This window comes from Nomia melanderi, chromosome 10 (assembly GCF_051020985.1).
Source record: "Nomia melanderi isolate GNS246 chromosome 10, iyNomMela1, whole genome shotgun sequence".
Classification (NCBI taxonomy): domain Eukaryota; kingdom Metazoa; phylum Arthropoda; class Insecta; order Hymenoptera; family Halictidae; genus Nomia; species Nomia melanderi.
In genome coordinates this window covers 2965275-2977658 of record NC_135008.1, presented here as the reverse complement: position 1 = coordinate 2977658, position 12384 = coordinate 2965275, and the positions used below count along the sequence as shown (strand labels likewise).

Sequence of the window (12384 nt, the reverse complement as noted above, 5' to 3'; positions counted from 1 at the left end):
AGAAAGGCTATATTTTATTCTTGAATAAATAAGTGTTACAGCTTACAATCCCATGTAAATGATAAATATGCAATGAAATAGAATGTTGCAATAAAATAGAGCTTGACACGATACGGATTCTCTCTGCGATGAAATTTTTTCACATAAACATGTAATTCTTCTTTGTTTCGCTTTGGTCTTCCATTAAAATATACTCTGCGCGCATTCGTCCTGCGTTCAACGAGTGCACGCTCCATTTTTCGATTTTATTCGCGGAACCAGGGGTTTTTCCAACTAAATTCCACAGTTAACTCGTTAATGGATCCTTCCATGATTTCTCTCGCAAATGGTAATATACGGGGTATCTACAAAATAATACTAACTAGAAACTAAAGCAAAAAATATAGAATAATATTTTCTCCCTTATGCTACGGTATTTTTAAACAATATATAATTGATTTATTACAACCGTGATAAGGAACTCAAGGAATAGTTTCTCTAAAGTGATTTTAGTATAGGTTTTCCATTCAGAATTATAAAGTTTTATAATTTCTATTATTAATTTATTTATTATAATTTCTATTTATAATTGATCTTATAATTTATATAAGAAATATATATTTATTATTTAATATTATCTATTTTTGGAGATCCAAAGTGAATTTTATATCATTCTGTTTGCTTGATATTTCCCCAATCTTTAATTGTATTGGTCAATGGGACGGTTGAATGTTCAAGGTCACATACGCGTGACCCCCACTCCTTTCAGCCCCACCCACAGCACCGCCCACATCACTTTCGCCCCGCCCATCATCGAAATATAATCAATGATTTCGTTCTCTTGAAAAAGAGAACGATCGCGACGCAACTGTGACGTCCGAACCCACGAGCTTCAACTTTATTGCTCTCCGGACTCATATTTCGGTTTTACACTCGTGTCAGGTGTTACGTAACATTAAGACCGTGCATCGTGTGTCCTTAACCTTTTCTATTTTACGCGCGAAGCCTCGCGAGCCGGTCTCGCATCCCTGGCCACGGGGAAAATGTGCAAGTGCAGCGTGTCACCGTTTAGTCGTTAACCAAAAGGTAAAATTAGATTTTCCAATGTTTTTCGTTGAAATTTAACGACCTTTTCTACGATTCCTGACTTTCCTCGCTGACATCAGTTTTTCATTAACCCCTTGACCTATAACGAGCTAGACTCGTGGTGAGGATTTTCAACGTGATTCAACGAATATATGTGTTACTCGGTTCATTCGAAATCAAAGTGAATATTTTCCTTAGTACAAAATTCGAATGTGTGGAAAATCGAATAATTTTAGGGTAGTTTCTTTAAGATTCATTAAAATATGTAATATTATAACTGGGGCAATATTGGAGCCTACAGAGTTCAAAAGGTTAATGACAAAGCAGCCGTATCGACCAGAGTTGAGAAATACATCATATGCCAAGGGGTTGATAATTTAACTTCTCGCACTATGAAGTCAACTTTGAGGCGACAACACTGTAACACCATCCTTAAACTAAATATTCGTACCTATGACACTATGCGTTCTTTGTTAATTGGTTCGTACCAAAGTCTAAAGTTCCAATAATTTCAAGCAGTTAGATTAACAATTATCCAAAGATTAACTATAGAACATTAATACACGTCAGATCAATAGATAAAATCAATGAAATAAAGCAAATATGAGAGAATAGGAAAATAACCTTCGATTTCAAATCAAATGAATGCAACGACATTCGCTAATTTCTATACGAGATCGTTCGGAACTGGTTCGACATCATGTTACAAATTGATGGGTTAATTCGGCGTTAATGTGCCCTGTTCCCGTAACGTGGCATCGTTCCATGATTCTCCGACTTTTCCAGCCAGCCGATCGAGCACGAACATTCGCGAAGCCGTAACTCGAGGCGAATAAAATTAATGCAATAAAGATTTCGCAACGATAATACGCTGCAATACGGTTCACACTATACATGCCATAAGGTTGGGCGAGTAAAGGTTAGGGGTGGCTGCAGCGACAACTGAAACGTACAGTGCAACTCGAGGAATATCAGCTAAATAACTACCAACGAGAACGAAATTCGTACGAGATGAGGCGATCTCTTTGATCATTTGATTAACTCGTTAATTATCGCATCGTTCGAGTCCAGGTACACGATTTTCCATATACATTCGAAAACTAGGTTCCTCGATACTCGAAATACGAATCTCCAAAGAGATTAACCTTTCCAAATCGAGAAGAAATCGCCATTTTTCCTTAACACTAGAACTACCGTCAAAATGGCTGGCTTCAGTTTTTGTTCCGCGATTATCTTCAAAGCATTGAATATTCGAAATGATTTTGAAAATAGTTTCACTGAATACTACAATGAATGCCTGAAGAAACCGAAAATAATCTACTACAATATTCATAGCGATTTCAATCGTATCAAATGCTCGGTAGTTCTAGTGTTAAGCTCTTTTCACGAGAGCTACTCAAATCACAAATTCAAAAGAAACCTCGGTTTTCTCAAACATTTTGCAACTTTTTATACAACGTACGAGTATTAGAGAAGTGAATGGTACGAAAAATCGCGATATTTCGCGTCTCTGGAACTTCGATGACCGCCGATTCAGCGATCAACGCGCCGGTCGTATTGGTACGGCGTGTCGACGCCTTCTCTGAATACCTGTTCTCGCGCGTAAGTATGCAAGTACTTACTTGTATTTGGTAATTCCGTTTGTGTCGTGTTTACCACGGAACGGCACACGAATTCCCCGATACTTTTTCCTGCGAATTTAATTGGGTTAACGATTTTCGTCCGCGGCGAGCTCGTCGATGGGCGAACGCTGGGGACCGAGTTAGGCCGTAATTCGAAAACACCGACATAATGGAGGCCGGTTGATGTTATTTGCGAAGTTCACCGGGCACTCGTTTTTTCCTTCGCTGCTTTCCAACGTTGCTCGCGGTTTCCACGGCGCATTTATCGACGAGTCGGCCGCGCGCGCGGCCGGTCAACTCGAGAAACACGGCGAACGGCACGGGAAAAATTTGCATATTCGTAACTCGTTATCAGCCGGCGAGGATCTGCTGAGAATTATTCGACGCGAATTCAACTAGAACTTTGTCGGCACTTTTCCGATAGAATTCCGCGCTTTTCGCGGTCCCGTTGTTTTCTGCGATTGGGGAGGACACTGGAGGGAATACTAACGGTATGATCTAATTAACGATAGTTTTGATTAATGGTGGAATACCAGGTGATGGGAAGAAGAGACAAAAACCTAGGTTTATATGTTTCTATGTACAATTGAATTTTTTTTTCAACCTTTGAACTTTTCAAGCTTGTACATTCAGTTTTGTTCTTTGACGCTTTGTCATGTCACTCGAAGGGTGACACCATTTTTAACCCTTTGCGGAAGATTCTTCGAAATATACGAAACCTCCAGATGAAGTTAAATTATACATCGATTGCTCAACACTAGAACTACCGAGCATTTAATATGATTGATGTGTAATTTGTATAGAAATTGTAACAATAGATTATTTTCAGTTTCTTTGGATATTCATCATAGTACTCAAGTGAAACTATTTCAAAACTAAATCGAAACCAGTCATTTTGTACGGTAGCTCTATTGTTAAATAATAGAAAGGAAGGAAATTATACACTGATCTCTTGCTGTTTGAGTAATTGAATCATTTGTTTGCGAGTTACTCTTCCAAATATGGGCATTTGATCTAAATCTAAGTTAACGTAATCTTGAACATTCATTTTCTTAGTATCGAACGAAAGTTCTATGAAGAATCTTTGGTTTCTTTATTAAGAAAACTGTTTCCATTGGAAGTTTCGATGGTAATTAACTTGACACTCAAAGTAATAGTTACATTTATTAGTAATGATTCCTAATTAATTTCTATAATAGTAATAATTCAACTATTCATCCACAATAATTCGAGTATCCCATCAATTTCCTATTCTGCTGTATTTCAGCTTCTGAATTTTCAAAGGACATTAAGAATATTAAATTCCACAGTATAGATCAGACTCGAAGGGGTTAAAATCAATTGTCAGTCACGTCCGTAGAGTATACTTAAGATCCAGGTTCCAACGCGATCATCCGCGACCCTGAGGAGCAGGTACGAGCGGTCGGAGATCCCGTCCCGTGGATCTTCGAAGAGTAAGAACTTGTTCGGATTCGCTGAACGCTGGCCTCTCTCGGTAATTACATTAACCCGAGAGAGAGAGATGGACAAAGTGGGAGGCTGAACGGCGGACGGAGACACGTGATAGAAATAAAAAGTGAAAGAGCTTACTGGCTCGCCGGAGAGAAGGATAAAGACAAACGTGTGCTGTCCTTAGGGGGGAAGCCCCATTGTGCTCACGTTTGCCTTCTCTGTCTTCAACAGGGTATACGTCTATGTTTCCAAGTATTTCCCCTCGCATCTTTGACTCTCTGGATATCTATTTATTAATCTTCATATATTCATATACTTGTTCGTGAAGCTATTCATATAAATAGATAGCTATGTGTCTGTTTAGGTAGCTAGGTATCTATCTAGGCAGTTCGCTAAGGGGATTTCTATTTAATAGGTAGATGTTGTCTTGATAGATAGATAAGTTGGTAGCTAGCTAAGTAGCTAGCTAGCTAAGTAACTATCTACGTTGGTAGTTAGCTAAGTAGCTAAATAGCTAGCTAGCTAAGTAACTATCTATCTAGGTAGTTAGCTAGGTAGCTAGCTAGATGAATAACTATCTATCTATTTAGCTAGCTAGGTAGTTAGCTAGCTAAGTAACTATCTATTTGTGTAGATAGTCAGTTAAGTAGCTATCTATCTAGCTAGCTAGCTAAGTAACTATCTACCTAGGTAGGTAGCTAAGTAGCTAAATAGCTAGCTAGCTAAGTAACTATCTATCTATTTAGCTAGGCAGCTAGCTATCTATTTAGCTAGGTAGCTAGCTAACTAAATAACTATCTATTTAGCTAGCTAGGTAGTAGACTAGCTAGCCAGCTAGCTAAGTAACTATCTATTTCTCTAAATACTCAGCTAAGCAACTATTTGTCTAGATAATCAGCTAAGCAGCTATCTACCAATCGAGATAATTAGCCAAGCTATCTATCCAACCATCCATCTAGCCAAACATCTCTATCTAACAATCTAGGTCTCTGCCCATTACTCCATCTACCTACATCTCTTCATCTAATTAACCAGCTACCCACTTACATATTAATTCCTCCACATCAACCACCTAGCTCTCCAAACATCCAATCATCCGTCTCCACCTCACTCTTCTCTTTCAACATCGCGCCAGGCGAACACTCTTCCAATCGTAGTGATCCAGGTGCGCAACACATTTCGGCTCGTTTCTCCTCTTCGCGTCAAGGCTTCTTCTCTCTCGTCTCTCTCTCTCTCCTGCCACTACCTGCCAACACATCTACACACACACACACACACACACACACACACACACACGTACACACACTCCCTCCCACTCTTCCCATCCCTCCCCACCCCGAATCGCTTTCTCCGTTTATCGTTGGTAGCGGCCGATAGCCGATAGCGGCCGCGACAGTTGGTACCTGGCGAACGGCTGGAGAACGCCGACGTCAGTCTCGTGCCTTCGTTCATCGCTGGCTGCGCGTTCAACGATCACCACGCTCTGCCCGCGCCGGGACCATCCGACCAGTCGCTTCTCCTCGTCTTCGTCCCTTCTTCCTTCCTCCTCTCTCCCCTATAGGCGTCCTCCTCCGATCCTCCTCGGTGTCTCCTTCGTTCTCCTCGCTCTTCAAGGTCACGTCTCGTGTTCCGCTCAACGTCCTCGCGTCTTCCTAGCCACCGCGCCAGCTGTTCGCCAGAACCTTCCTGAAGGAATCCTCCTCTCTTCGTCCTCCTCGAATTTACAGCTCTACTCTCATTCTAATCTCGTTCCCTTTCTTCATTTAATATCCACGGGAATCTTCGATAGTCTTCATACTTTATTCATCTCTTTAAGCTTTCCTTAGTTTCTCTTCGTTATCCAAGCTCATTTATTCAAATTCCTCAATCTCTCTTCAGCTTCTTTAGCTACTTTGTTTCTAAACTCTTCGTTATCCAAGCTAATTTATTCAAATTCCTCAACTCCTCAATTTCTCTTCAACTTCTCCAGCTACTTCTTTAAGCTTCCTTTGTTTCCAAACTCTTCGTTTCCAAGCTCATTTATCCAAACTCCTCGATTCCTCAATTCCTCTTCAGCTTCTCCAACTTCTTCCTCCTCTTCTCTTTTGTTCCATCCTTCGATCAGCGATCAGGAACCTCCTCGAAAGTTCCCGCATCGCTCGCATCGTCTCCATCTTCCCGTTCGCCGTGAACTCGCGCGAGTGCGTGCCCGCCTCCAGCGGTGGCTGGTCAGTGTCGGTTCGATGTTCGGCTTGGGAAGCAGGAAGGTGCTCAAGTACTCGGCCATCGACACGTCCCTCTCCATCGACGTCGAGGACACCGTCACGTGTTTCTGCAGGTCAGTCTTCCTCGGGCGTACGCGTCGCCGCGCGGCGTTCGTCGCCTCCTTCGCGGTCTTCTTCGTTTTCTCGCCGATCCTCTTCTTCGTCGTCGTTTTCTTCGCGATCCTCCTCGACGGCGGAAAGCGCGCTCGTTCTCCGGAACGACGGTCACACGGGCTGCGCAGTGACTTTCTCCGTGAGAAAGGCGATCGCCACCGGGAGATTTCACGCGTTTGCCGGAGACTGGATTTCACGATCGCCGGAATTCGTTTCTCGGATCGTCGCCGCGTGCGAAAGTTCACCTCGGAATCGTCGGACGGCGTTTCGACTGATAAATCGATCGCGGATCACGGTTTTCTAGGTTGTGCACTGAAATTAGGGGTTGGAACGACGTTCTGTTGCGATACTGCGGGTTTTTGGTAGTTCGATGTTAAGGTCTTGTTAATGTACAGGTTTCCTTGTGTCGTAGACATGTGGGCAATCGTTATTGTGATCGGTAATCGATTGGGATCTGGAATTTTCGTTGAATCTTAGGAAGAAACTTGAAGTGTCTCCTAGTAATTGATTCGATTATTTTAGGTCACGAAGAATTTACAGGGTTTAGTTGTAACCGTCGATTAGGATCTAGAATTTCGATTGAGTTTCAGGAAACAGACTTTTGAAATTTGTCAACTTCACTTCGGAATTTGTAATCGACGCATCATTCGTTTCGAAGTGAATTAATTCTGTCGTTACAGATCGTGGAAATTCGAAGATTCTTGCGTCGTTTTCCACGGTTTTTTTCCGTTGGTTTCGATCGGCAGGATTCGATTCGTTGCGTAATCAACAGGTGATTCAGTTACTGCGCGCGACCATGAATAGTTCGTTCCCGAGATCGCGTTAATTAATCAGCAAACAATATGCCGAGGATTGTTGTAAAGCATGTGTTCCCCGGAGGCAATATTTGTTTCTCTTTTAATTGCCCCGATAGTGGCGAGAGATAACAGGCTCCGATGTGATACGCGATTTATTCCGGCAGATTAGTGCTCGGAGACCGACAGCTGTTTCTGTCCACCATTTTTCAATTATTCCGATACATTAATACAGAATTGTAATATTCTATTAACTGCCGGTATAACAGTAAATCACATATTAACACTATTAACTAGCGTATCAGTCAAAATGAGTGGTTTCGATTTTTTTATCTCACAATTATCGATATCTTCGAAGCATTGAATATTCAAAATGATTATGAAAATGAATAGTTTCATTTCAATGCTATAATGAGTGTCTAAAGAAACTGAAAATCTATTGTCACAATTTTTAGGAATTGCATATTAATCGTATTAAATGCTCGGTAGTCCTAGTGTTAATTAACGAACTCCTAATAACAACGATCCATACAACGAGTCAGTCTCGTACACTTTATCCAGCATTACAGTTTTCCTTGCATAACTATCATTAACGATCTAAAAGAAACTATGGAACCAATTAATTTCAATGTCACCGAGAAACGACGATCTCAAACCGATCTCCAGTCAGACATGATCGATCGGCGTGCCAAGGAAGCCAAGATTAATGTATTTTTGCCAGAGTCCTTCGATTTCACGTCGACTAATTGCAACTCAGCAGTCCCAGCTGGATAAAGTGATTGATTTCGAATTTTTCACAGAGATTCCAAGAAACTGTTGAATTAATTGAATAACGCTTGAACCACGTGTACGAGTCAATCGGAATTTCGATGAGTCGATTAATCAACGTTCTTATGTTTCTTAGAAGAGAATTCAAGATACGTTGATTTAACCTTTCGATAATTCCAGTGTTAACTCTTTTCACTCGAAAGGTGCCTCTCAGTCACTATTGGTGCATCAAAATTGTAAAATTTCGTATTTAACACGTTGAATGCCATGGGGGTCAATTATCTCGCTAAACAAGTTTCGTAAGATATGGTTCAATTTGTCAGTTTTAATATTTTCCCATTTTTCAATTGTTTGATTCGTTCATTTTTCAGTTCTTTAATTTTCCCATCGTTCAATCGTTCAGTTCTACAGTTTTTCGACTGTTGAATTGCTCGATTCTTCAGCCTTTTAACTGTTGAATCATTCAATTCTTCAATTTTTCAATTGTCGAATTATTCAATTCTTCAATTTTTCAACTGTTGAATTATTCAATTCGTCCATCTTTCAATTCTTTAATTTTCCAATGGTTCAATCGTTCAGTTCTACAGTTTTTCAACTGTGGAATTATTCAATTCTTCAGTTTTTCAACTGTTGAATCATTCAATTTTTCAATTTTTCAACTACTGAATCATTATTTCGTGAACAGATTCCTCGTTAAGTCAGTTGAAACAAATGTCATCCGTATCTCATAAAAATAAATCGAATATTTCCAGTGACAACATTTTTCGAGTGCAAACGGTTAATTCGAATAGCAGACGGTTCCAGCGTCCACTGGAACGGACAATAAAGAGAAAAAAATTTCCCGCGGCTTCCTAATGAATAAGAAAACTCGCGGGCGATTATCCCGCGACAATTATCCCGCTAAATAATGGCCCTCTCTGAATGGCAGCGCGTGACGGTGTCAAACGGGCAGGAGTTCGATTGTGTTTCGTAACCGCGCTCGTTTCGCGAGGTTATTGTTTGAACGAGCCGATAACGGAGGCCATTTTCGTCACGAGAGAGCTCAGACGGTACGCAAACAGTCGCGTTCGGAGAATTACGCGTCTCTTATCGGCACCGATCCGAAATTGTCGCACCGACACTGGAATTTCTGACTGAATATGTTTTCCGACGAGGAACTCCTAACCCTTTGAACTCCGTAGGCTCCAATATTGCACCGGTTATAATATCAAATATTTAACCAATCAAAGAAACTACTCTAAAATTATTAAATTTTCCACGCATCCGAATTTTGTACTAAGAAGGAAAATAAAGGAAGAAATGTTATAGCGTTTCTAATTTTCGCTAAGAGTACTATAAAAATAATACACTAGAAATATTTCAACATTTTCCGATGAGACGAAGACGATATTTTGTAAAACCAACTCGACGAGAAATTCACGCGAATCGACGGACAAAGCTGTTTTACGTGAACATTTCTCAGATCGATGCATTATATGAAGTATAATATTAAATATCAAACTTTATAGCTTCACTGTCAAATCAAGTCATCAATGTCATCTGTATCTCATCAGAAAACGTTGAATGCTTCTAATAAAAAACTTTCGAGCGCAAAGGGTTAAACGTACAGATTGAACAAACATGAAATTCTATTGCTCACTAAATTATTCACGATGAAATATTTCTATCGAGCACAATGAAAGAAATAATAGTGCAATCAATGAAATTCCTGATATTACGTGAAATATCATCGAGTAATCGAATTAATTCGAAATAAATCTGCAGCTGAATCTTTCCGCCGAACGTTAGTTATTCGAATGACATACGGTTCGGTTAAACTTAGATTGCGAACAGATACAGTGATGCAACATCATCGGTTACTTAGACGCCGCGTACCGTGAATGCATTTAATCCGCGGCTCGAACGATTCTCCGTCCGGATAAATATTCATCGGCCAGCCTCGTTATTATTAGGCGGGGCTCGTCGCGCAGGTCGCCGCGAACACCGGCTCGTCAATTTTTTCCTCGCTTTCGCCGGTGTCGCCCTGTATTCAGGAATTTTCACGGATTCCTCCGTCATTCATAAAAATATATCCCGATCCGCGGCGCGTGGAACACGCGCGGATCTAAAAATACCGGCGCCCCACGGCTAAGCCGAATCGAAGCGCGAGCGTGTGGGTACGTTCGTTTTCGTTAAATATATTTTCGCTTCTATTCCCGGCCCTCATTGGAATTAAATCTAAATATGTTTTCGATTCTATTCCGAGCCTCGATCGGGATTAACGCTGCTGCGATCTGTCCGACCTGCGTTCCGAACGCTTGAAAAAGTCGGATCAACCGAATACGCTGGCGGTCTCGCATTTTTTCACGAATTCTGAAGCTACTTTGGATTTCCCTCGATTTCTTCGGATACCTCTTATAATATCCGAGTGAAACTATTTTCGAAATCGTTTCGGATACTTCGAAAATATCGGTAATTGTAGGAACTTAGAGGTTAGTTCGTAGATTAAATGCTTGTCTATTGACAACCCTTATCTTACGCAGTAAACGTAGAAACGAGGTGACTACGAAATTCGTTTCTCTTTTCACTGAATTATTAACAGTGCAGTTGTTTCTTCAAGGTTTCCAAGTTTCAGAGTTCAGAGTTTCAAAGGTTCAAAGGTTCAAAGGATCAAACGTAACTGTGCACTGGTAACGGTTATTCGCGAATTTCCTCGAATTCCGAAGTATCTTCTATAACAGAGCGATACAAAGCACCGAAAACATCGAGAAACAATACCAAAATATATAAAATTCAAAAGAGAATTGAACGTAACTTAATATTTTATTAAGGTTTACAAAGGTTCAAAGGATCAAACGAAATTTTCGCGATGTTCCTCGAATTCCGAGGTATCTTCTATAACAGAGCGATACAAAGCACCGAAAACATCGAGAAACAATACCAAAATATATAAAATTCAAAAGAGAATTGAACGTAACTTAATATTTTATTAAGGTTTACAAAGGTTCAAAGGATCAAACGAAATTTTCGCGATGTTCCTCGAATTCCGAGGTATCTTCCGTAACAGAACGATACAAAGAACCGAAAATTTGACTGCAGTGATGCCAGAGAGATAGAAATGGATCGAAGAAGACCAACACAGCACGGTTCGTCCTAAATGCGGACACGGAAGCGTGTCGTGCTTCGATCTCGACTGAAATCGACTCGGGCCGCGCGGATTTACGTGTCCCAAGGATTACGCCGGCGTCCATTTTGCTTAGGACCGCCGCGTACCTGCAGTCACGAGTTTCCGCTCGAGGCTATCGGCACTCGGACACGCGGAGGAAACCGCCGTTCGAACGTTCGGCTCTCCGAGACAGTTCCGAGGGACTCAAAAAACATTTTTAGCCGCTCAGCGGAACGCCACACGCTCGTGAAAGTGGCCGGGAAACGCGCCGCGCTCAATGCCGTCGAGATTTAGCTCACTTTTTCTAGGTGTTCGATTTTTCTGTGGATTATCTGGCGGTGGTTGTCGAACAATTTATCGGGCTAACGATGAAATGTTTAAAGATTTCATAATGAATCTTATAATGGCTATAGCGATCGATTCTGCTGGATTAATATTATTCTTGGTAGTGTAATTCGATTATTTATTCGAGACCGTTGGCAATCTGTCACTGAAAATTCGGATGACACCGAAAATGGACGCTAAAAGTAACGTTGCATGGAGTTAGATTCTGTAACGAATCTTCTAATAGCAATAGCGATCAGTCCTTGAATAGAATTATTCTTGGTAATATAATTAACACTTTGACTGCCACATCACTCAAATGTCGGATGACACCGAAAATGGACGATAAAAATGTAACGTTGCATGGAATTAGTTAGATTTCGTAATGAATCTTCTAATAGCAATGGCGATCAATCCTTCAATAGAATTATTCTTGGCAATATAATTAACACTTTGACTGCCACATCACTCAAAAGTCGGATGGCACCGAAAATGGACGATAAAAGTGTATGGATTATTGAAGGTAGAGTGCTTTTTATAATATCTTTTTACGAAGAACTGTTTTCTATCGTAGTTCCGTTTTTCTAGTACTGTTCTTGAAGCTAGCTAGCTAGCTAGACAAATAGATAGTTACTTAGCTAACTATCTAGACAAATAGATAGTTACTTAGCTAACTATCTAGACAAATATATAGTTACTTAGCTAGGTAGCTAGCTAGATAAATTCCTAGCTAGATAAATACCTAGCTAGATAAATACCTAGCTAGCTAAATAGATAGATAGTTATTTATCTAGCTAGCTACCTAGCTAAATAGATAGATAGTCACTTAGCTAGCTGCCTAGCTACTTAGCTATCTA

The 12384-nt window shown here is 40.6% G+C and overlaps 1 protein-coding gene across 5 annotated transcripts in view; it reads left to right on the top strand.

Moving 5' to 3' along the window:
* Mob2 (MOB kinase activator 2) overlaps positions 1–12384 on the top strand; it is an 84061-nt gene that overhangs the window by 10224 nt on the left and 61453 nt on the right. The window contains exon 1 of one of the 5 annotated variants that reach the window (XM_076371425.1): positions 5524–6456. The exons of 3 other annotated variants lie outside the window; for them this stretch is intronic. Coding sequence is in view for 1 of the 2 variants with exons in the window: in XM_031992387.2 (XP_031848247.1) it covers positions 6362–6456 (95 nt within the window). In the remaining variant the exon portion in view is untranslated. Of the gene's footprint in view, positions 1–5523; positions 6457–12384 lie in introns of those variants that run through there. One more of the 5 variants, XM_031992387.2, reaches the window with a different exon arrangement.